The 23420-nt window shown below is 36.0% G+C and overlaps 2 protein-coding genes across 6 annotated transcripts in view; one reads left to right on the plus strand and one right to left on the minus strand.

Moving 5' to 3' along the window:
- CACNA2D3 (calcium voltage-gated channel auxiliary subunit alpha2delta 3) overlaps nt 1-23420 on the plus strand; it is a 469002-nt gene that overhangs the window by 384119 nt on the left and 61463 nt on the right. The window lies entirely within an intron of this gene.
- On the minus strand, nt 301-13969 carry LRTM1 (leucine rich repeats and transmembrane domains 1). Its single transcript, XM_014279606.3, has 3 exons — nt 13400-13969; nt 11383-11979; nt 301-8268 (listed from the first exon to the last, which is right to left on the minus strand). The coding sequence occupies exons 1-3, from the start codon at nt 13425-13427 to the stop codon at nt 7835-7837; spliced, it is 1059 nt and encodes a 352-aa protein (XP_014135081.1). The 5' UTR covers nt 13428-13969; the 3' UTR covers nt 301-7834.

The following is a 23420-nucleotide window of genomic DNA, read 5'->3' on the forward strand; positions in this document are numbered from 1 at the left end:
GAAATACCTAAAGCAGTTTTGTATATATTTTCTTCCAAAATATTTTATATATTATCAGTTTTGTACTGGACTTCCTATTTATCATAGCTGAAATGAGGATATAGAAAACACAAAATGAGTCCTCCCTGCACACATGCTTTTCTGTGGGGTCTTAATCAAAACCAAGGAATATTTTAATTTGTTCATTTTAAAAACATTAAAAGCTTTACCAATACAGCCAGACCAGTAGTTTCTGAAAAGAAGCAAGACCTTGTTGCTCTGTGTGAACTTAACTGGACTAGTAGATTAACAGAAGCTCAGTATAGCTAAATTAGAGAGAAATTAAAGTACTCCAGTAATCTGAAGATTGCTTGTATTCAGTGTAATGGTGGAAAGAAAAGAAATCCATGTTGTTCTTGTGTACAGGCATCTTTACAGTCATTTTCTATCAAAGAAGAGTGATTGCCTGGGATGTGCATTCAAGCATTACCATAGCTCTGTCAATCTACCCTGACTCATTCTTTTCTGCTGCTACATAAAAAGAACGATTGCAATAATTCCTGTTTAGACAGAAGAGAAAAATCAGTGCAGAAGGAACCCTGTTTTCCTGCACAATTGCAAGCTTCTTGATTGGTGTTTTTGTTTTTCTTCTGTGTTAAGCATTCCTGATACAGGTGGCCTGAAGATCAGCCATTCTCATAACCTCCTGTGGCAAAGGTTATCAAAAAGTCTATAGCTCTTCTGAGAATACTAGACCCATAAGGGTCAGAGTCTACCATTCATGAATATGTTGAATAATAGTTATACTTTCTATGTAGTCCTTTCAAAAGAATAGATTTACTGTCAATTTCAGAATGATTAAGGACGGCCAGATTTTTCTCACAGTCACTATCTTCTGCTGCCAAGCAGTAAAAGCTGAAAAAAACCCAAACCGAAACCAAAATGGAGATATTTTCTACTACTGATGATTCATATCTTTATATAGTATCTTGTCTTTATAATAGGTATGTTACACAGAAGGTTCCAGGGAATCTGTCCTTAAATGCATGGCAGATGCATGTAATTCCATAGTAGATGGTGTTGTAACATAAGGGCATGGTAAGTGTTAGGTTACTCCCTCCTCTCTGCTACACGGTAATGCTGTGAGACTAAAAGAAGTAATTTATCACATAAGAGATTTCTTGGAAAGAAACGTGTCCATATGGCTTAGCAGAATAAAAGAAACACCTACTACTGATTTCTGCGAAAACAGTAGATCATGCTTAGTGTTATATTATATATATATCTTTAAATATACACTAAAATATGTATCTAAAACATAATAACCAGGCCTTTGTAATCATATGTAGGAAGTGTTACTGACCCTGAAGAAAAGGCAGTCTAACCCTCTCTCGTTCACTGACAGTTTGATTTTTTTGATCTTAAGTGCTTTTACCAAACATCCTCACTATCCAAACAAGGAATGTCGTTTTATACTGGCAAACAAATTGTCCCAAGCAAAGCCCACGATCTTCTATCTTTCCAGCGTTTAACTTTTCAAAGCTGGTCTGTTGTTTTTATAACCAGCCCATATACAAGTTTGTTTGTTTTTTTTCTCTAATCCCTGGTGAGAGATAGAGATTTTTTACAAGTGTCATCATCTATCACCTTCGTTGTTCTCTTTTTTATATAGCTATAAGAACAAACATTAATATAAAAATAAATTCAGTTATTCAGTGTTAAATATTGCTAGTCAAGATGCTAAAAGTACCCCAGGTATGTTGAATGACACAATTTGAAGATTTAGATTCTCTTTTTTGTTTCCCATCCATAAGCTAAAGAAGATATGGTAAAGATTTCACTTCATCAGTAATTTTTTAAAAATGGCATGCAATTTTGAATGCCTCTATTCTGGCCAGAGGAAAGTGACCTGATGATCCTGCTGTTTAAGATATTTCAAACTGTGCCTTGAAAACAGGAAAGACCTACAATCTCATATTGTTTTTAAAATACAAATATGTCAGATTGAGGCGGGTCACACTTCAGCTTTTTTTAATCTTCCTGTTTGAATCAGCCTCTACAGGACAGCAATTTGAAAGGAAAATTTGTAAATATACCAGTTTTCCAGTAACTGAGGCTTCCGGTGATCTGGCTGTAAGTAAGGAAGATTATTTTATAATTTTGTGGAGGAAAATTTGCACGTTGTAACTGAAAATAAATCCCTTTACAACACTAAATTGTTGTTCTTCATTCCCTTTTTTCCCTTTTTGATGTGTTAATAGTTAGATATATGCAACTTCAGCGCTCCATTCAGGGTTTTTTTGAGTGAATTCAAATGAAGTTTGCATGCACATCTCTCTTTGAATAAGCTCCCAGAACATGCTTTGAAAAAGTGCATCCCAATAATTTAATCAAAAGTGGCTTGAAGTACTGGTATTTCTAGGAGTGGCAGATACAGTAAATGTTAAATCTGCTATTGTTGCAATGGCACATAGAGTAAATACATCTGTTCTGCACTTATACTTTTTTCCACCCTTTTTTCTCACATGCATTGCTTTGGTATTGCTATATTATTAAAAAATATTCAAGCAAATGTCAGTGTCATTCACAGTCCTTAAAATGTATGAATCCATCTATAAAATTGCATTTTAGTATGAAGGCCTAAGGGAAAATGAATATGCCATCATAATGACACACCAACCAAATTTTTGAAGCGTTCTTAAATAGATGTTTTCCTTGTCAGGCAAGACAGTGATTTACCTAATCTTTACTCCACATTATAAGCCACAGAAGATTATATTCAGCAGTAGCATGTAGTAAATCCCTCAAAATGCTTTTCGTGCTTTGGTGGAAAACTACTAGTTTACGTTTTTCCACTTTCCTGTTCATTTTGAACGTTATCTTCGTATTCATAAATCTAATACTAGTATATAGACTAATGTTTTCAGGGAAATAAAAATGTGTATTTGTACAGTCTGATATTGAACAACTCACAGACTTGGGTTAGGAGCTGTGACTTCGGAAACATGGTTTGTAGGTAATGCATGGAGAGGGGTAAGGTCCTCCAGAGAATACTTCAGAGCATGTGGTAAACCCCTGCCTCTCTCCATTGGCTCAACGGGGAATCTGAAGTTAGATGGCATATTCACATATTTGTATTAATTTTTATTTGTTCTCAATTCGTTTTGCCATACAGAATTAGTGTGTGGAATAAATGAATAACTGGGCTTCTTAAGATCGTTCTCTGCTGGTGTTGGCTTGATAGTTTAACCCCTGTTTATATAATTCTTGGTCTTTCCTCACCACTTGTTCTCAGAGAATCTGGGGCTCTGATAGGTGAATTAGAACAGTATCCCAGCATGTATATTATTAATATGTATCGTAAATTGCATGGACAATTCTGCTTTTTGCTTCTGGTTTGCTGTTGGGAATTTTTGTTGGGTTCATTGGGTTTTCGTACGACATTATTTGGGTAGGAGGAAGATCCTTGTGATCTACTAGCAATCCGATTCTCAGGGCATTTAGCTAAATAATTCTGCTGCTAGCAAAATAAATCCCTTATTACGGAACAAGGCAGCAGATTAGCTGTCAGGTCCTGTTGAAAGCTTCAAATAATGCTGTGCAAGTATGAAGCTGCAATTACATAGTATATGAATACATTAATACCAGTTTAAATACTGTGGATTAAGTAATTTATTTCCACCCCCACCCCCAACAGAGTGTATGTCCAACTATTAAGTGTTTTCTCATATGTTTGTTGTGTTTTGAAATGAGGATGGCAGCCTTATGCAAAAAGCCCAACGCACAGTGTATGTAGCCCTAAAACATTGGGGGATCCCTCTGTAATCAGTAAGAGCTTTTATTGAAGGCAGTTATGAAGTATGTAGTCAGTGGTTTGTTTATTATGGGTTTCTAATTCCTACTTCTCCACTGTTGTGGTTTACTGCCACATCCAGCTGATTGATGTTACTGCCTCTGTCATCTGGGGAGCATACAGTCACGTTTCAGGTCGTATAAACCCAGGAAGTACCAAAACTCTCTTATGATAATTATTACTATGCCACTTTCAGCCAAGTTCAAAGATAAAGTTGTAAAAGTAGGCATGCTTTCTGGATGCTTAACTAAAGCCTGTGAGTCTTTGTCTTCTGGCCAGTAAAGATAAATGGTTATTAGTAGGCAACAGTATTTTTTGTTAATGTTGTTAATGATAGATAAAGATAAGCTACGTATAATGTCACTAAATGTTGTACTTTGATATTCAAGAAGAGAGACCCTGATTTTTTTGGGACATTGTATCACTAGTGAGTAATGCAGCTGAATTTTGGTTGACTCTTTGCAAGCTCTGGATGGAAAGACACATATGGCAAGCAAGTATGTTTCAGTTTAAGCTTTGTTTCTTCAATATGGATACTGAGGACATTTTCTGTAAGGAACATCGGCATATTGTAGTTTTTAAGCTCTGTTTTAAATTGAAATTTTAGAAAACCTCTTTTTCTGAAACAGAGTAATACAGTGAGCCTCTACATGAAAGACAGGAACACAACAATATGTGTCCTTTCTCTGTATTTTTAAAAACATTGCAGAGTAGCATGTCCTGATATTTTGTTGACTTTGGGAGGAAGAGTGTTTTTTGCAAAGATTAGAAAAAAATACTGTGCTCACTATAATACCTCTCATGAGATTGCTGGAAAAACAACAGATCTTTCTCAGGAACCTTTATCTGAAAAATAAATCTGTGCAGACAACTTATTTCAGCGGCAGATGTCCATTGCTAAGCTTTACAAATTAAGGGCAGTTCTGTGGGGAATCCCTAGATCCAGTCTTATACTTGTAGTTAATAATTGTTATGGACCATAAATTGTGCCTTTTATCTCTATTTTTCAGTAGCTGAACATTCTGTTTCCTCTACAGAAAAAGAAATAATTTTGCATTAATTATTTAAGCATTGAATCAATACTTCTGTGTTGAATGTCTGCTATTAGCTTATCAAGGAAAATAACTCAAATTCATTAATTTAAAAACATTTGTAAATGTTATATATAATCTTATAAAACTTACAAGAAAATTATCTCTGTTTTATGGGGTTTTTTTTGTTTTGTTTTGTTTGGGGTTTTTTTTTATTGTTTTGGTGGTTTTTCTTGTATTTTTTCCCCTTTCTTTAGCAAACAGGAAGTTAGAAAGTATAAATCAGATTCTGCATGGGTAGGCTTGCTCTGCTCCCATAGCAGAGTGAACTAATGAAAATATGAAATATTTGCTTTCTGGCAGAACTCCATATCAATTTATAGCCTTATGTGTGCATGAAAATCCCCAAAACATCTTAAATATGACTTGGAAAGAGTTTCTTTAAATGTTGTTGTGCCCTTCATTGCCTCTTCCTCACCTCTTTCCTCTCTCTCTCTTTTTAAAAATTGGTTTTACAGTCAGAAAAGGCTGAAAGGGTTTTGTTGATAGGATTGTTTTTTAATGACTAGGAAGGTGTTCTGGTTATTCCTGACTAGGAATTACCAAGTCAGTTCTTGTTTTTCCTTTGCTTGAAGATATCAGAAGTGTAAACTTATTTGTGATAGAAGCAGCATTGCTGTATCTGAGCCTATTAGAAACACTGTGGGTGAAATCTCTCTGGAGGTCAGAGGTTTATTAGCTTTTATCTTAGGATCTGCAGTTTGAGCACAAGTGTGCTTATTTTAGGTTGTCACCATAGAAAAGCACTGATTTGTCGTGTCAATTTTTTTTGGCCCATGGGCAATAAGATCCTATCCTGTATTACTTTAGTCTTCTCTATCTGAAAAACTATGTTTTGCTTTGTAAAATACTATTGCAATAAATAGATAAAAGACTAGAAGATGTAAATCTACACACTCAGATGACTCTAGCTCTGAAAATAATTATTCATTAAGCTTTACTGAATCTTTAAAAGGAAAAAAAAAAGCAAACTTGCTTGTGAGCTACATCATCAAGAGATCAGATTTAAAGAGCCTGAGTACAAATATTCTAAAAATCCTGTTACAATGATGTCTCAGCAGAAGTAATGTGCCCAGTCTAGGGTACCATATTTTAAACAAAATGTAGAAGAACTGAAAATGTTCCAGGGAATGCAGGAGGTAAAAATAAAGTTTGGAGAGTGTGGCCTTCTTTCAGGAAAATTTGAAACAGCTTGGTTTATTTAGTTCGGGACAGAGAAGAATGAACAGAGTCTAATAATAATATGAAGTATTTAGCAGTTAAAAAAAAAAAAAAGACAGACAGTAATTGATTGTTTTCAATGTCTGCTAGATTTAGATTAAGACTGAGATGCTTAATTTTCTCTGGACATGAAAGTAACTGCAGCTGCAGGAATGAGCTTTAATATTTAGGTTGCAATTATTACTAAATAGATAAGAGCAAGGGTTACATGACTCCTGCCATATAGCCTATTACTCAGTTGAGGCTGTTATTAGAATAGCTACAGAACTTGATCTTGGAATCCATCTGTTGGAAGGAGAGGGGAGGTCTCCAAATGCCACAACACAGCCTCCTTTTGCCCTTATTGCAGACTGTTACCCAGCCCTTCTCCTTAAGTCTTCTGCTCAATGGAATAAACTGGCAAGATTTTTACCAAAGCTTTAGGATAGATGCTCAGAAAAGCTCTTAAATTATAATCATTGTTGATTTCTGTATTAACTACCAAGATAGGTCTTTAACCCTGTGACTGGAAAGATTAAGAAAACACATTTGACAGCTCTCACATATCACCTAAATGTATTTTATCTGGTCTTAGAAAAGGTAGATGGAGTTGCTGACCTCTGTTGGTTGCCTTAAAATAATTTCTATGAATTATTAAAAAAAAATTCTGCACATTTGAAATATTCTTTCTGTTCTGAACTCATATTACTCAAATGGTTTGATGGCAAAACTGCTCTGCAGACAGTTAGGGTGGACCCTTGAGTCCAGCTGCATGTTCTCTCTGTGGGACAGAATTTGTGAACATGCAACTATTGTGCTCTGTACTGAAGGGCAGCACTATGATGGCAGCTGCATCTGCAGTCATGATGTTTGCAAAACAGAACACTTGTGTGTGGATTTGGGAATAAGAAGCTTCAGAAATGTCTGTAGCAAGCATGTGTGCCAGCAGGATAACAGGTAGTGTCTCTTCATATATGCTGTATGTGCTGGTCTCAGTTCTTGTATCTGAAATAATGTAGCATTTCTTCTTTCTTCAGTATTTTCTCAACTCGCTTCTTTCTTCCCTACTAAGTAATTTAAAAATTATATTTGATAATTAACAAGGTACTTCCTATTTTCTAAGTTAAATAACAGTGATGTTTAATTCTTGTCTTCTAGGGCAGATTGGAAGGTCAAAAAATGTATTTGGGAATGGTTTTGACATATTTATCACTGGCAGTGTGTAGACTGGCAGGTTCTAAAAGTGATTGTGACCTGTATTTTGGGATATATACCAGGTATTCTGAGATCTTAAAATATGGTCAGTCATTTGTAGCTATTTTGTATTTTGCTTTGCAGAAGGTTCACTCATGTTGGCTACTGACTGTAGCTGCAGCATAACTCATACACTGTGCTAATATTACATTGACAGTTTGTAATGGAGAATGGAATATTTTAAAGTGGCTACATCAAGATTTCATTCTCTCAAACAGCCTTAAATAGCAGCTTCAGAATTTACTTACACAAAATATAGACAAACTTACATTCTTCTACATAAAGTCTTAATATATATTCCAAAGAATATATAAGTTTACATTAAAAAAAAAATCTGAAAAAGAAGACAAACAAACACACAAAAGGAGTGACTGCTATTAAATCAATCCTAATGTGGTTCCAGGCTTTATAACAGAAGTGAGGGCTTTATTTTCAAGAAGCCAAAGACAGAAGTAATTCAAGCCAAGGAACTACCAAATGGCTCTTTTTCCTCAGGAGTCCCATGCTGTCTGACCGGGGCCAAATGTTCTCTGTGATATTTAGCAGTAATTGCAGCATAGGCACAACCATAAACAGCAGCTGCCAACATCATCAGACACACAATCCCACAGATAACTCCAGTTATTACTACAGTGGCGATTGCATGGCGCAAACTAACAGGCCTGGGCTTTGGTTTGGGTTCACAGTTGGAGCGGCTGTTTTCTCCGTATTCGTTGTGATGAGCGTGCTTCGGGGAACTTCTGTGCTCAAAGCTGTGGTGGTGGATGCTAGCCCGATGAACGTGAGCTGTCATTAAAGGGCATGCCCCAAACAGCTCATAGGGAACTTTGAGGAGGTCCTTTCCCTTCCTGATCCCTGGTGATGAGCAGATAATGCCATCACTTATTCCTCCTGGGGGAAAAAAAAACAAAACAAAACAAAACAAAACAAAAAACCAAAAAAACACAAGAGAATTATCATCTTAAGATTTGGTAGTTTCTGAATTATCTTCATGTAAAATTAACAAAAACCTGAAGTAAATTTGTTGTCACCTTTGACTTTATACTTTTAAAGATTTATAATTATATCTTTAAGATCTTTTCCCAGTTAGATCAATGGGGAGATTACACTTTAACACTCATATAAAAGAGTATTTGCAAGAAGAAATTAATCAGAAATTGTTACCTATGGTTTTGTGGATGTACAAGCAAAAAACAGTGGTATAAAAATAAGAACTAAGTCACAGGTGAGAACAAAGAGGTATTGTTAACAGTAAATTCATTCCATTCAAATTCATACCACTACTTCTTTTTATAAAGAGAAATGGAAAAAAAATAGACTCAGTAAAGATTTCCCAACTGACTGAAATATTCCATGAAAAAGTCATCGTTCTGACATCATACACTAACTGTAATGAGGCAAAGAAGAAAGTTCATGAGGTTCTATGTATACATGAGCAAATTTTTGAAGCAAGGCTGATGGTAAGAAAATCTACAGAGATCTAAAGGAGTTAAGGTTAATCAGTCTGTTACCCTGCTCAAATGGTAAATTTCATGATTTTTTAGAGCCAGCTTCTGCTCTCTCCCAGAGAATGTTTTTAGTTTAACAGTAAGTGAAGTAGGAAGCCTCAGTCCTGGTAAACCATGCAATTGTTCCTCAGCATTTAGAAGCACACCAAGTGTAGCCTTCAGCTTTCTAATTAGGCCATACGCCACAGCCTTAGGGGTGTAGTGTGTCTAAGAGGCAACAAGGCCAAAACCAATGTTTATTAATTTTAAAAATTTAACTAATCATATTGTCTGAATTTTATTCTTCATCTCCATCCAATATAATCCACCTTTCAGCTAAAGCCAGGCATAGAAATTTGCATCCTGAAAAGACTTTGTCTGTGAAACTAATGAACACAGATGGACCCAAACTGACATCAGGAGACTGCTCCACAAATACTGATGGAATTCCAGGACAGTTCTGAGCAGAGCAGCTTGTCTCTTTGTCTTTAAGAGCCAACCCCAAAGCATGGTTCCAGACGCCTCCAACGTGTTCGTTTGAATGTAGTTATAGATAAAACTCCAGATCCTGCCACTGTGATCCTTTTATGGTTTTAACTAACTAAATGTGTGTGCGTGGAATAAAAGACTGGAGTCCCACCTGAACCGAAGCACTCTCTGTAATTGGTTTTGAGTGTGCGTTAAATGGCAACTGCCTGAGCTGGATTCAGCTAAAAATACTGAAAACTTTCAGAGTTATATTGGACACAATAGACAATAGTTTTAAATGCAAACAATGTTGAAACTCTAGCAAGATTTTTTTAGGACTTGCGAGAATTATCTGTAGAGCTACAGTACTATTTTGTTGCAAGTATAAAATACATGTAATGAGAAAGATCTATGTGCAATGTAACTGACTTTTCTTCATGTGACACACAAGTAATTTCAGGGAAATATAAATGTTTAAGAGAACATAGTATTTGGGCTTCCTTTAAAAAGTGTTGCTAAAATGAATTTGTAAATTCCGTATCACTTCATTTAATTAATCTGTGCAATGTTCAGAAAGATGGTAGGGCATCAGTGAATTTGTAAACAATATTGGTTTTGGAAAGAAGTTACAATACTTATGCTGCTGGCAGAGTAATTAAGATAACCTGATATGTTTATCTTGGATCATTACATTCTTCTGCAAAGTTGGAACTCCTGCTGAAATTTGTTGTAGGGAATAGTTCCAACATAATACAACTAAAGCCTTGGGATAATGTAATGTTTTACCAATCCAAAATATTAATAATTTTTAACCCTGAGAAGAGTTTAGCCTTTTGTCTTTTCTAAAAGCTTGCTTCTGGCAGTGGCTTTACCTCACCCAGAGACTATTCCTGTATTAATTGTGTCCCTGCATAGCCAGAGCGCTTTTCCAGCAGGCGTGTAGAGTTCTGATGCCTATCAGAAAACGGCGGTCCTTCAGTCACAGGCAACATGGACCATCTTCACATACGCTGTGTTGCAATGTGCTCCATGCCACTGCTGTGTACAGGTAGGTAATCAGTAATTTGATCACATGCAAGAGTTCACATGCAATCACATTCTGAGTCTGAATATACCTCCTGGGTGAAATAAATTAATTTCTTTTAATACTTGATTCCTTTAGAATTAAATCATAATCTCTTTTCTACAACATAACACGTGAACATATTTAAAAGTCACAAAAAAATGTGACCAAAATATGAGGCTTCTTTTATTTATAAAATTCACTTTTCCCCATGTGATGGCATTATACATTTCTGGTAGGAAATTCTTCATGAATTTAGTACCTTTTCTGGTTAACAAATTAGGAAGCAATACTAGGCATGATTAAACTTGTACAAGGTGTAACATACATTGTTAGGTAAAGTATTCTTAAAATATTAAAGAGCTACTAAGCAATAACTTATAGAGGAATTAGAATCCTAAGTTACAGAAGGGTCAGAGTTGGAAGGGACCTCTGGAGATCATCTAGTCCAACCCCCAGCTAAAGCAGCTTCACCAGGAGCAGGTTGCACAGAGTTCTCTGAAGTTAAATCTGTATTAGCATCTGTCTCAATGTTTACCCTTATACATCAGGTAAAAAGCTTTTAAACAGTAGGTTAGTTTCTAACAAAAATACATTGGTAGAATTAAAGCAAGTGTATGTGCACAAGTTTGCTTGTTTTATATATATATGTAGATATGGATAAATATATATCTATATATGTACATATGGATATATATGCATGCACACATTACACATGTTTCCAGAATGTCTCTGTACATACTATATGATTGTGTGTGTATTCTTTCTCTTTGTGCTAATATAAAGTTCCTCTGAGATTCTGGTTTGCCACCTGTATCTATGAAAGCACCTGTATTATGATTTATGCATGAGAATACATTTCAGTTTGCTTATTTGAGGGGACCATCTAAGGTGTGGAGTAAATTGTTAAGCCATAGTAGTGAAGATTAGTTAGATGCTGGTTAAGTGTTCTCATGTGCACTGTATGTAATGAGACGAATTCCTTACCTCTGTATAAGAAGCTTTCCAGCCACAGTTTCAGGCCAAAGACATTACAATTACATTGCCAGGGATTATCTTTGAAAAGAACCACTTTCAAGTTTGGAAGTGACTCCAGCAGAACTCTTTCCATTTTCTGAAGTTTGTTATGCTTCACAGACAGCAATGTTATATTCCCTGTGCTGTTTCCAAAGGTCTCAGGCAAACGTATAATGCTATTGGATGACAAGTCCAGTTCTTTCAGGTGCGGGAGGAAACTGAAAGTCTTGTTTTCTATATAATGAATCAAATTTCTGGTTAGGTTTAGAACCTGTAGATATCTTAATTTTTGGAAAGCACCTGGTGCTAAACTTGAAAGAGAATTATTAGACAAGTCTAAGATTTTTAGCAACGGTGTTCCAGTGAATGCATTTTGGTTGATTCTCCAAATACGGTTATTCTGCAACTGTAGTATCTGTATTCCAGGAGGTAAGTGGGCAGGAATGTCAGTAAATCCTCTATTCTTGCAATCTGCAGTCTTTGAAGCTGTATAGCATAGGCATTTGTCAGGACATCCATGAACTCCACCTATTAACAGGATGACACTCAAACCCAAAAGCCAGTTACCTGTATCACAAGTGAAAGATTTAAAATTAGTTTCAAATGTTTGTCTTTTGGCAATATACATGGGCAATGGATATACAGCTCTGTAATAAACATTAATGTAGATGGCATAAAGAATTAATTTCTCTTACAATTAGTCAATTACAGACCGTATTGTACTCTTACAATGCTGAATGAAGTTAGCGCTTCCATGGCCTTAAAATGTACTTCCCATGGCTTTATCTTAAGTACAAATGGTTTTCAGGAGGATTTGTCATCAGCAAAGCAGTGATGTTTGATGTGAATGCAACAAAGTTTCTAAAATCATTAAATTGGAATGTTTCTTTTTCTGTGGTAGTAACAACTTCGAGACATCTTGTGTCAGAAGAATTGCAAGTAGAACATTTATTTTTTTTGTGTTTTTACTAACTGTACTACCCAAAAAGAATTAAGTTAATGTGCAATTGAAAGAATAACAAGCCTCAAAGACATCAATATTGAAACAGTTAACAGTACTTCAACAATCTAGATTCTGTAAGTTTGTTCTTTAAAATATCTATCTTTATGCTTCTGCTTTAATTCCCTTATCTAAATGCCAGCTGTACTTCCCATAGATACAAGTTTCTACACAACCAGCAAGCATTTGTCAAGAAGGTGTTAAAAAGGTAAATGAGCTGACAAGAGTACATAGTAATATTTAGTATTCATAATTAACTTCTGCTCCCTGAGTTCAGGCCAGTTTTAACTGAAAAAAATGATAGTTTTTACCTTTCATATCCTGGTAATGATCTTCCTGTGAAAACAAGTTGCCACCTAAAGCTATATTCGTATGCTTAGCATGAAATTAAAACAAAATAATAATCAGATGATGTTGAATAACCAGATTTTCTTTGAGAGTTAGAATGATAAATCCTTTTGTAACGTTGTTTTTGAGAAGCCTCAAATAATTTTTATTATTCACTATTTCAAAATGAAAAACATTCTAGCTAGTTACTATTTGAAACCTTTAGAAACTAAAGGACGTACTGCTTATTGACTTACAGAGATTAAATATTAATTAGTAACAGGGAATACCATATTAAAGGAGTAACAGTGTATGATTATAACCAAATATGATGAATGTAAATGAAAGTTTTATTTTTAGACTACAGTTTGTCACAAATTACTCATTAATTTTCACTCAAAAATGAGGTTGTATTTATATTAAAATTATACATAATCTTCTGCAATATTGAATTCTACACTGTAGAATTCACTTGTAAGAATTCAGCATTCTTGCAAGCAAAGTAAGCAATACTTTCAGTTCATTATATTGTTCTGCAACAATTGGCTTCAGCAATTGAGACTCAGCTTCCAATGTGGAGTTAAAATAAATACTGCTTGGCAAGGAAATGCTTAGAGAACAGAAAGATATCATCATTAATCTGAAACTTCAATATCTTACCTTTCATTCTGCTTTGCTTATTCTTCATCTTGAAGAAGATTCAGTCCAGTTTTTTGATGTAGAACAGTAACAAACACTGTTCTGATTCCCACGTCAAAATTGTAATGTGGTCATCTAGTTTCCTTTCTGTGGTTTGGGGGATATTTTTTTTTCTTTGTTAGTTTTTTTGATAATCTTTGTCGTGTCTAGAAGTGCAACTATTTCTAGTGAGTTACTCCATCAGCCTTTGATTTTTTTTTCTCTAAAACAATCTCTCCTCTCTCCACCCTGTTCATTTATGATTCCCAGAGACTTACTGTGCCTCTTAATCAGTCAACAGGCCACGCAAAGAGGGTCTGTCAGCTCTAACTGGACAGCTGTAAAATACAAATAATGGCCTGATAGCCTTGCCTTTTCAATTTATTTAATCTGCCTCAAATGCAAGGCACAAAAATAAAGCTGCCTTTTAAAATCCACTACGGTTTCTGAATTCTGGTGGATTATTAGCTATGCTGCGTTAATTTTTGCAAGATCAGATGACTCTGAGCATGGATTCTGATTATCCTGGGCTGTGACCGGAGGCGGTGGAGTGCATAATATCACTACAAATGGGCAAGTGGGTTGATGACATGGTTTTGACAGTGCACTCATTTGCTCTTCTAAGCTTATTCATCTGACATGCATTAGTTGTACTGACAGGATTTTCTTGCATGGGAACACAGGACTGGTGGCTTCTTCCATAGAAATGACATACATACTGGTATGGTCACCAAGAACACTGAGCAAATTCATTTATTTTCAAAGATATTGGAAAGAAATGGCAGATTATATTAAAATTGTACTTCAAGAGTTCATGTGGTACCTTGCCTTACCTCTTTGTTACTTCTTCAGTATAACTCATTCACACTGTACCCCCTACAATAATAAAAGGATGAATGACTTGTGACTATGACAGAACTCAAAGGTGTTTAAAGGAATGAGAGCTCTGGTATATAATAGCGTCTTTCAAGGCCATATGGTCACTCCATCTGTTATCTGTCCTATGGAGAGGGAAGTTGTGCAATCAAAAGCTTTCACATCTGTTCTTGTATGTAATACAGCTTTCTTGGGTTCAGATTCTGCTTTTAGGTGCTTTTGAAAAGATCATACAAAGTTCACTTTCTAGGGCAAAATGTATGTACTGTAGGCAGTGCTGTGGAGGGAATCATAGAAAAGTGATATCATGAGATCTAAACTGTTGTTGAAAGCAGGGTCTTACACGAGGTTATCCAAGGTCCTGTCAAGCTGAGACCTGGATATCTTCAGCAAGAGAGATTCCATCACTTCTCTGGGCAACCTAGTCCAATGTGTAACTGCTCTCAGCATTAATAATTTTGTCTTGTATCCAGACAGTTTTTCTTGAAGTAACTTGTGCCCATCACCCCTTGTTCTGTTGCCATGCATCCTTGTGAAGAAAGTAACCCCACTTTCTCCATAGCTACCTTTAGGTTACTGGCAGTCTGTGTTTAGACCTCTGCCACCCTCAGTCGCAGAAGAGCGCTGTGACTGTTAATATTGTATGCTTTGCTGAATTGTTTCCAACACCGGTCAAGATACCCAAAGGAATAGTGCTCTGTCCTTGCGGTAACTCATCCTTCGTATCAATGATAGCCCTTCTCGTGACTTTTGATTATACTGCAGGAGGTACTAGCTATTATGTTATTGTTTTCTGGTATGATGAGACTTTTTCACACTTTTAAATTGTCTTTGGTATCTACAATTTTATTGGGGCTGATGAATTCAAAGGGTTTCTTTTTAAAGTAGCTTTTCCTTCTTAACTAATGTTTACTGACCAGGTGGGCTTACAGGCTACCACAGCAGTTTGTGCCATTTAACAGATGGCTTAAAGAATGTCTCTTAACTGCCTCTTTTATTTTAGGTAAGTCTTTGCTACTATAATTGTATTATTTTTAGCACGCGCCATATGAAAGAGATGTTCATAGGACAAGGTCACTGAAAGTTAAGAACTGTGGGAGGTTCAGTTCCAACAATGATGCAGAAGTTTTATATACTCAGAATTGTGGTATAAAAAGTTATTGCTTTTTAAAAAATCTTCATGCTGAGTTCAGATTTGGAAACGTATGATTAAATCTGTCAATTCGCTTTTTGTGTAGATGAAGCTATTTTTTCTATGTATTGAGAACTCTGAATGCACATTTTTTTGTAAAAGTAAGTTTCCCCAACCTATAATCCATTTCCTATTCCCATTTATTAGTGATAATACTTTGGTTACAACAGAGAAGTCTGATGTGGTGAAAATTATAGTTGTCACACAGGTAGAGATTTGCCAGAACCTGAATAACCATGAAATCTACTCCTGACTTTTTGAACAGCCAGCAGGATTCTTTTCAGTTTTCTGATGTGGTGTAACTGTGTTATTGTGACTGCTTTAATTTTCTCGTGCCTTGTTGTAACAAGGTATGTTTCCATTGCAAATAACAAGACAGCCTAATGAACTAATGCCCTACCCCTGTTGGCTGGTGGGGGCAGTTCAGTGTTTGCCAGCAACCACTTTGCTGCAGCGGTTACTGCCATCTGCTTTAAAGGAGTAGTAAGTGTAAGAATAATTTGTTTTACAGAAGAGCGTTACGTTAATTAAACTCTAGCAGAAAGGAAACAATTTAAATATTTCAAATATTTAAAGGCTACAGCATTTGGATTCCACTGCGTTGTGTATTGAGTCCAGCCAAACGTGATTATATTAAAAAATGTTCTGAAGACCACAGCAGACAATTCCTATACATTGTCTTTATTAGATTTATTTTTCTTATGCTTTTGAGTGGGAAGGTATTCAAACTATGACACTTACAGGGAAATGTCATGTGCTTTCTCCTTACTAATGTGTGTCTCCAGACTGGTAAAACAGCTATGCTCTTGCTGAAAACCCCAAATGCAATTCTGAGCGATGCAGACTCCTCTTCATTTTAGTTCAGGACAAAAAATAATTCATTTTTGTTAGTGAAAAGGCCCATACCTCTGTTGTTAAAAGTCTCCCCCTTTAACTGGCACTTGAAAAAATATGGTACTGCATCATAGACAGAGACCTTCTCCTTTCCCATCTATGAGTCTGGATGCTGTGAAAAGATGACAGGACAACAAAACCCTTGAATCCCTCATGCATTTTTTCCTACAAAGGCAGTCCTTGTACCCTGATTGCTCAGGACCCTCTCAGCTTTTGCCTGGCAGGGTACTAGGTTTTCAAAAGTTGACAAAAATTAGAGGAAAGCCCTGGTTCCTACATCTGCCTACCTTTCACAAGAGAAGTATAAGCCAACAGATCACACCAAATCAGGCTTGAGGAAGATGTATAACTTACAAAGTTGGCCATATTTTCCAGAAAAGGTGGCTGCGTGGATTTCTTCAGACATCTTACAGCTTAGATAGGACAAGAGCAGAGTAATATCAGCTAGAGTTTAATAACATCAAATCTTTGCTATCACACAGCATAAGGAGACACCATGATAGCTAAAAAAGTTTTCATGTCTGTCTTTGGCAGTTGTTATGAATCATTTGGTGGTTTCCCTTTAAGGTGAGAATATTTGGTAAGTCTAGAAAAATGAGGAAACAGGCAGGCACTTGTGATTTTGTACTTTGGATCACTAACTTTGAGGGGAAGAGCCCAGTTTTCTTCTTTTCAGTGGCTTGTTTTGCCTTACTTAGATACATCTGGTACTTGTTTATACAATGCATAATTAATCTATGAAACACCTTGTTGGAAGTAATGCTTGGGCCAAAAGATTAGTAGGATTCATATATAATCTAGAGCCACAGTTACCTTATAGAGAAAAAAAAATCATTTAGAAGGGATATAAACTTTCACTCTTAAGGGCTTTAATCAACCACTAATGACACGAGTTATAGAGAAAAATGTTTCCCTGTGGGCAGGGTTTTTTTCCCATAATTATTATTTATGGGAATTTTTACACCTTCTTTTGACACCTCTAGAAGAGGCCAGTGTATGAGATGTAATAGTGGACTAGATGGGCAGGAACATACTACATTCCAGGTGGAAATTTACAGTGGGGGAAGGGCTAGCTGGGCAGACTTACAGCTTTCTAGTTGCAGCAAGCAGTGCTCTGGTGAGGTGTGTGCTGCTGTGTCAGAGGGTATCATTTGGGGCTGCCTACCTGAGCAACTTCTTCATTTAGGTTAGAATTCTATTCATCCCCAGACCAATTTTCTGGTTTGGTCTGGAAAATTCTTATCCAGGTCTTTGCTGGTAAACCACAGACAACTGAGTCAGTCCTTCACAGTTTTTTTCAGCTTTTTTCTCTGCTAAAGTGATGCAAGAATTTCAGTCTGTTAGGTGGATCAGTCAGCAGTATGTTGCGGTATTATAATGCTAATATAATATATTATAATAAGCTAATATATATAAGAGTTGGTTTGGCTTGTACTCCTTTTCCCATGACTTAATGAGCAGAAACATATGAAGGTGAGAAGGGGTTGCTTGGAAAATGCTCAAGCATCAGCTTCACAGTATGCTTTGGTAGGTACAAAATTTATTACAAGGGGTGCGAGGTCTTCAGAATGAGAAGCACAGGGAATAGAGATGCGGGGCTGCTTTACCTTAATTGTAAATTAGATGAAGTTGCAGCAAGGGGCAGATTACGTGTCAGCAGAATATTTATTCCATCACAAATAGCAGCAGGAGGGCAGGGGATGCAGATTCGATTTTCAGTCGTTCCCTGATTAATGACAACTACCTGTTACACATGCTGGGCATCCATAGATAAAATGTATCTCCAGTATGATTAGAGTTAATTAATGAATTCATTTTGCCATTATCATAAATAGAAAAAAATATTGCTTGACATAAAGCTAACACAAATGAAAGGAATAAAAACAGGAGCTAGAAAAATGCATGTAAAAACAAGGACAGCTGTACACTTTGTTTTATCTTGACGTTTTAGATGTGTCTTGTCTGTTCTTAAACATGTTAAAATTGAGATCACTCACTGTCATTCTAGATAACTTATTCATTCTACACCAAAGGCAAAGTTCTAAGTTTTTACTTAGTGTTTTTGTTTTCTAATTTTTCTATTTAATAGGAATTTCTGTTCAGGCTCCTAGCTCACCCTGAACTCAAAGTTAAGAACTATACGTATTTCCTGTGCATTCTGAATGTTAATTTACTAGGCCAGTTCTTGTAAGAATTGGATGGATTTTTCTTGAACAACTTCCTGTAAAAGGGTTTTGAAATGTTCTCAGTGTATGGAGAAAGATTTTAAAGTGCAGTAAATTTTTCTTAAGCTGCTGCTTACCAGTTTTGCTACAAAATAGAACTTGTACTTCATTAAGTCCTGATGTGTTTTTAAGGCAAATTGCAGTACTTAAAACTCACTTGTTGGGAACTGCTGGATTTATGGGCTGAAAATGTCTCCTCTCCTCTTTGCCCCAGTAGTCACCTGAACATGACAGCTTGCAGAAGCAGGGATGACATTTGCTGCAACAAAAAGTTAAACAATTAAACTTCTGTGATTCTTGCAACACTTTCTAATTAGCCGTGGGAAATCTTTTCATTAATTTAAGCAAAGTACTAAGTAGCCTGACATTAAAATTATGCTGTAAACAATTACATGGTTTTCCTGCATTTAAATGCCAACATATACTTAAGTATTCTATTAAGTACTCAATACACGGATCAGGATCCGTGTGCTCACTAGCTTTGGATTCAAGCTTTGATGGAGTATTTCCCTTTGATGGAGTTTCTCTATATCAGAAAAGCTTGAAGCCTGTAACTCCTGAACGAATCTTAATTGTCTTGCAGCAGGTAAAATATGATGTACCATCTGCCAACTAGATTATAATGCGCATGATAACAGACTATAACCCTTTTCAATACTGGTATGTAGCAGTTATAACTAGCAGACCTCTAAATATGACAGATGAAAAGAAAGAACCTGGAACATCAGTGTTCATTGCTTATGGGACTGTTTCACAAGTGGAGTAAGGGTATTGTAAACTTTTTCCATATGACTCCATTGAACAAGAATGAGCCAGATACCTATACTTGCTGCTGATGTTCTTCATTTGAACAGCAGACAAGTTTTACAAGGCAGTGCACAGCTTGCTGCTTTTCTTGTTTCTTTGTTCTCTCTGGATTTCTGTGTCTTCTCTACTGCTTTAACTGCTACAACAGCAGGCACCAAAAGTCCTCTGTATATAACAACATCCTAGAGATCACATGGCATGCTGTTACCCCTTTTTGTTGTTTTCTTCTTCCCTCTCTTATTTTTAACCTGTAAGCAAGTTTTAAATGCCAAGTATGTTTTTAAAAATGCCTTTTTCTCCACAAAATGTTTTGAATTAAGTGACAGGGTAAGTCAGGTATATAGATAGACTTCTCATCACCCAACTTCAGCTAAGTTGTGTTTTTTTCAGACGTGATAAATCCTTGGGAAACTTAGCTAGTATGAAGGATAATGATGTTTCTGTTCAGAATTTATAAAATAGGTCATTTTAAAGGCCTTTGTAAAATGGGTCTTTTTTTCTTAAAAAAAAAAAAGAAAGAAACAGAAAAAAAAACTCTTTCAGAGGGCATTTTATTAATGAGAATTACAATACTGGAAAATCTGGTCTAGATTAGCAAAGAAGAGTAACAGTGTATCCAAATGGAACTGGTTGGATAATTAAATTCCTTTAATAGGTACTGAAATTTAAACCTCTTGATCCCTCTGACGTAAGCGTAACTCTTAAAAGTCATGGAACTTGATTCTAAAAGTGTAATGTGGGAGAGAAATATTGGGATGATGATTAAGGATTTCAGATACCCTGGGAGGAAATTTATTTAGGAGTAAAACAATAGGCATTTTAAAACAGGGGGGAGGGGGGGGGGAGAAGGAAAAAAAAACCCCAAAAACCAACAGCCACCCCCAAAGCTGTAGCTATGGAATATAAACTTTAATAAAGCCCTGTTTATATTCGTGTGCAGTTTATAGCAGCAATAATGAAGCAATTTAACTGGGAAAACCTAATGGCAATTAAAGGACATTGAAGATCAAAATCTTTAGGAAATATCGTGTTTTCACTATTATTATATTCTTTTTCACCTGTTCATTATTATCTTACCTGTTTTGACTGTATGTTCTTCTCTATGTCTCTTTTGGTTTTCTATTTTCATGCTGAGAATCGCCAAAGGCCTTCATACTATTGTTTCTTTTCTCAGTGATAGAATGGGTTTTTTTCAATATTGATTCCAATTTATGTAGCATCTTCAGTGTATATTATTTGCCTTTTCAAGACTTAGTAACAAGGAAAATTGCTTGCTGAGATTGAATACAACTGTTAGATAGCATGGCAGCCATTTCGTATGAGCCTCCTGCTAAGTAGGAAGGAAAATGTTTTGGTAAGATTGGCATAAATGATGATGTTCTGACAGTTGTAATGCCAAACTATACCTACTTTTCCTTTGTACTAACCAAAGTTATCTGCACGCTTTTAAATGTGCTTTCCGTTTTGCCATCCCCTAAGATGCTGAAGGATGAACTTTCTGGGTCAAGCACATGCATTAGTAGGGAGGATAACAAATTTGTAACAACAGTTGGAATGCCTGTGGGCAAGTATAAAGAAAAAATACTGTATAAAAGTAGACTATTAACCCTAAAGTCCAGGCCACATTTAAATGTGGATATCTTTTCATCTTCAGTGTTTGTATGTACTTCTGCCTCATCACAACTAAGTGATGCTAAAGTATAAAGGTAATATGTATTATCATTTAATCCCTTTTTATCCAAAGTGACTTTTATTTCAATACTCTTTATTTAGGTATGATCTCAGAAGTTCCCGACCCAGTTGATCTTCCTCTGTCCATAAGGCTATAGCTGTATTGGTCAAAAAGGGTGTATTTTGGTTGTCTTTATTTCCGTTTATTCCCTTCTGGACTGTTATTTTGGAACATAATGGCAGGGCTGACCTTGGTTACTTGTGTTTTGACTGCAACTTTTTATCCTTTTCCCTTTTCAAAATGACAGCACATTGCTCAGTGTCCATTTTCTCTCCAGCTCTGTGTTTCAACAGAGTTAGGATAGATGGGTTCAAAGAACAGTACTACTGGCTTCTCTGTTTCTTAAAGTTCTCATTGCAAGAAGTAGGCTAACTGCTTTTAGAAGCTGAAGTTATGCATCCTGTGCCTAGTTTAGTGAACTAATAATTTCCATACCTCTGTTTTTCAGTGTCAGTAAGATAGGTTTTCATTAGTTATGCTACAGGCTTCCTTTCTATAAACCCTTTAGAAAGAAGAAAGAGCAATGAGCCCTCTCTGTAATTTGTAGTTCATGATGACTTGGAGATGTCATGTTCCAAACATAGGCACTAAGGGAACATTTGTATTGCGTGCAACTGAAAGAGCTGTAATACAGGCTTTTCCTCGGCAGCTAAACCTTTTGTTTACATCACTATATGCCATCAGCTGTTCATACTTTTACATATGGTTGCTTTCTTAGCTTTGAAGTTAAGGGATACCTATTTTAGAAGAGCAGTTCTGCAGACTTTCTTAAATTGAAAATGTGAAAGCAGTTTTGAGAAAGCAGTAGACACCAATTTAGCTGAAGGAGTTGCATAATGCCCGACTGTAATTTTTCTGAATGGAACTTGGCTGAACTCAGCCATGCACAACGTTTCTGTTGCATCATAGTACCGTGCAGATTTATAACGCTAAATTTATCTCCAGTCTTCGCTGAAGTGTTACAGTTTTGCTAAAGTATGTCTTGCAGCTTTAAATATTGCTAATTAAGGCTTTAGGCTTGGTTCTTCTACAATCTAAGGGAAATCTTTCATTGAACTCAGCAGAGGTAAGATGAAGTGTAATGTTTACCATTCCATCAACACACCATTAGAAATGCAAGTGTGAGTATGGTGCAATCTTTCTGTTTTTCTGAATAAGAATAGTATGAAAAGGTGAACAAAGCTGACCACTCATATTCAAAACTTTTTGGACATTTATTGACAGGTGATTGCACCTGTCAGACCCAGGTTTCTGATGGTTCTTGTGAGGCTAAACATGTGGGAAAAAAACCCACTTCTGATAGAGAATAGCTGTTTGATTGTTATTGCTATTAATGTAATATCTTCAAGATTGATAATCAGGGTAAATTAGGATGAAAAAAATCATTGTGGTGGATAAAAGCAAATCTTTCAATCAATGTGCTGCTTCTTCACAGAAGGTAAGAGACAACAAGAGAAAAGACTCAAGCAGGCAATGTTAACCTTTTGAAGGAAAACATTTATTAGTGGACTTCCTTAATTTCTAACAGTGTTGAGAACAAAGGTGTAAAAATTTGTAACTTAAAGTCATTATGTTCTGAAAAAAAAATATTTGTTGTGTCATCTCTTTTTTCAGACCTTTAAGATTCAGACTTTCAAGTCTTTCTCTGGAGCCACAAATAAGAAACCACTTGCTTTTGATTGTGGTCACCTTCTATTACAGTTAGCATACACCCACCGCGTAACTTTAGAAAGTATACTCTTTGGGAGAATTAAAAAAAATTGCTACAGGCTATTGCTGCTATTTGTAGTTGTAGACTGAAAACTGATGAGGATATGCTTTGAAAAGATTCTTATTTTCTAACTTTTTTTAAAGAAGTAGGGCCAGTATTTTTTGAAAGAATGGCCCTTTGCTTCTGGGTAAAAGGTTTCCCATTCTCTCTTATGGTTTTAAAGGTCAAATCCTGCCATGTTTCTCTCACCTAAGATTGCTTCATGCAAGTTGGCATGCCTGGTCTCCAGATTGCACCCTAATCTATAACATATGATTGTAAGAATACTTAATTATTACTGCTTTCATTCATAAAATTCAAATCACTTTTCATAGAATGTGAAGCATCCTTCCTGCTATTTCACAAACAGGGAAATGGAGCACAAAAAATGAAGAATATTTGGTCACAGTTGCACAACAGGCAAACAGCAGAGCAAGGAGCAGACACTAAGCCTTCTAACTCCAGTTCAGGGCTTTAGCTGCTGGACCACCCTGTCTTCATAGGCTGATGTTCTCTGATGGAAGTTT

This window comes from Falco cherrug, chromosome 4, assembly GCF_023634085.1.
Source record: "Falco cherrug isolate bFalChe1 chromosome 4, bFalChe1.pri, whole genome shotgun sequence".
Classification (NCBI taxonomy): domain Eukaryota; kingdom Metazoa; phylum Chordata; class Aves; order Falconiformes; family Falconidae; genus Falco; species Falco cherrug.